Below are 2,659 nucleotides of genomic sequence, written 5' to 3' on the forward strand. Positions count from 1 at the left end.
CCCCCGGCGGCGATTGGGAAGTAAACAAACGGCTTTTGCCCCTCCGGGCCTCCATTCTCCTTGCCGACTGAGCCACCCTGAAGTTCTGCTGGCCGCCAGCCTGCCCGTTGCTGTTAAGCCCGAAGGCGAGGGATCGCCGAGGCGAAACGGAGCACAAGCCCGCGCGAATTCGCCGCCAATTCTCCACGGCGGCATCTCGCTTGAATAAGCGCCAATGGCGTTCTTCCCTCGGGGCATGAATCCAAGTGGGGGGAGCCAGAGGAGCGACAGACTCGGAGAAGTGGGCGGGAATCGGGATGGGCTAAATGGGAGACGGGGGAAATTTCCCCTCAATCTCTCGTCATCTAGGGAAGCGGTTGGCCTGGCATGAGGATATTTGGAACTTACTTGGTGCGGATGATATCTATTAGCAAATGGCCACATGGTTTCCATGGTCGGCTTCATGATAAAACACTCGTTTCTGAGAACACCAGTTCAAGATCCAGGATTCACTTCTAGTTTTTCTTTGGATATTTGCAGTCTATGTGGGCTCTTGTTCACTCAAAGGATCAATGGAATTTTATTTCACCCGTCTGGATTTTTTTGTTTGAAGAACACGGTTTGTATGTTCCTTCAAAGTCTCAACAACGTGGAAGATCCACACTGATGGACGTCGTCGATCCAAGTTGTAATACAACGGCAAGAGAACGAGCACTAGAATATGATGTTCAGATGCCACCAGACTGGAAAAAATGTCTGTATCTTCGAGCTCTTATTCTCCACTCATGTGGTATGTCGTCCTCCAATTGCCAGAGGAAAGACCCCCCAAAATAGGAGTGCTAAGAGAAGGAGGAAGAAGAGGAGGAGAAGGAGGAGGAGGAAGACGACCCCGAGCTGGAACGAACTTACCCCAAGCTCTGTCGTAGAGGTTGGTGTGATGAGGGGCAGGGAGGCAGAATCCGGCGACCTCGCCCAAAGACCAGCCTCGATTTCACCAAATGGACACACACACACATTAGCCCAGGAATGAGGAGACCAAGGGGCGAATGACTGCCTCCGAGGCTTTTTTTGTTCGAGGCTTCAAGTTCCAACGGGTCTTCTTGGCTTCGAGCGGACCCTCGACTTTGTTCGTCTTCGTTCGCAGTTCTTGTTCTTATGTGTTGGTGTTACCCCTGTCCCCCGGTTTTCCCTCGAGCTGGCTCAGTTCAGGAACTCAGGGCTAGCTCGAAGCGCCCCTCTCCCACTTCTGTCTTCTTCTTCGTCTGTTCCCTCTGTACCCTCAGTGCCTTCAGTGCCTTCTGGCCTCGTCCTCATCTTCCTGCCGTGAGTGCATGAGGCTGCTCCGGCCTTAAGTGCCTCGAGGCTCCTCCTGAAGGTATTGGCGGACGCAGCCCCCGGTGGAAGTGTACACATGCACACATCTTTAGCCAGGCATCCACCACACACTTCAGGGGTTCCATCTTGTTCCTGCAGGCAGCCTCCGCCTTCCAGGCACAAAACGCCCAGCTAAACTATTAATCAAATTATGAAGAGTTTCCAAAATGATTTCCAACAACACTTTGTGGCACCGCTCACTAGATAATCACTTTCACGAATGTCGGACAAGAGTTTTGAGCTTGAATGTTCAAAATCGTAAGGGTGTTTGTTAACTTTGTACTCATTTGGCTTTATCCTTTCTGGCAAGTACAGCTCGAAGCGATACNGGAGTCTTTGGGGGGGGGGATTTTCCACGTCGCTCCTCTGCTTAAACTTGCCTCCTTACTCTAGTGTGTGGGGAAGTCCCCGACCTTTTTGAAAATGGCACTTAATGTTGTTTGCTCTCTTGAAATTGAGGATTAGGATCATCCATATCGTTGGCACTTTAGAAAGACAAACAAAAATTAGAGACAAAATGCAAGAGGAAAAGGCGAAGGAAACTTTTTGATTCCGTTGACGTTTGGCTCATTTAGAAATGAACCAGGTTGAAACAACGCTTAAACCTCTTTTATATACAACAAACTGGGAAAGAAACCTGTGATATAGAAACTCGATTTGCCGCTACTAAGAATTTCTTTAGCGAATGAGGAACAAGAACGACCAAGCCTGTGGAATGAAATTCCCCCCGGGGTATTTTGCGCTTTCTTCTCCTTGAAGTTCCCGCACGCAGCCATTCTGTTCCCGGCCTCTGCTTACTCTTTCCAATCCCAAGCCCGATCCCACAAACAAGTGAGCCAGTCCAGTCCGAACGGGTGGCGCCCACTTTCTGCAGACCACCAAGACGAGTGTGAAGGCGATGCTTTTGGCGATCTCCGGGTGAAATGAGGGAAAATAAAGAGGAACAGATCAGAAAAGAATTCTCTGGGTTGTTCTCACATCAGGGTTCAGGGTGACTTGAGATTCTCAGATGAGAGGCAAGCAGGCAGGCACCACAAACCGTCACCCCCACTTTTTCCCCTCAGTTCTCGGAGAGGATAATGATCCTATCTACTGGTGCACATCCATCCACAACGACCAAAGTATTCGTACTTGGCATTTGATTCCCTCAAAATTGCTTAGGCACAACTAGATGTGTTTGTGTCTTCTCCTTGAAGAACAAAATTCCCCCAAGACCTGAGGGATCTTGGAAAAGATGATGATTATGCCTGGTGCGAAGTGATACTTTCCTCCGAGGCTGGTCCTCAGGCGGCCTCCTCGCAGCCTC

At 49.9% G+C, this 2,659-nt stretch overlaps 1 protein-coding gene across 3 annotated transcripts in view; it reads right to left on the minus strand.

Moving 5' to 3' along the window:
* Window positions 1-2,453, minus strand: part of LOC131885846 (transcription factor AP-2-epsilon-like) — a 30,869-nt gene extending 28,416 nt beyond the window's left edge. For all 3 annotated transcript variants that reach the window (XM_059234027.1, XM_059234028.1, XM_059234026.1), the window contains exon 1: window positions 388-2,453. In XM_059234027.1, coding sequence (XP_059090010.1) covers window positions 388-444 — 57 coding nt within the window. In that variant the 5' untranslated portion in view covers window positions 445-2,453. The remainder of the gene's footprint in view (window positions 1-387) is intronic.
* Window positions 2,454-2,659: the final 206 nt, after the last annotated feature.

The sequence above is a fragment of the Tigriopus californicus genome, chromosome 8, assembly GCF_007210705.1.
Source record: "Tigriopus californicus strain San Diego chromosome 8, Tcal_SD_v2.1, whole genome shotgun sequence".
Classification (NCBI taxonomy): Eukaryota; Metazoa; Arthropoda; class Copepoda; order Harpacticoida; family Harpacticidae; genus Tigriopus; species Tigriopus californicus.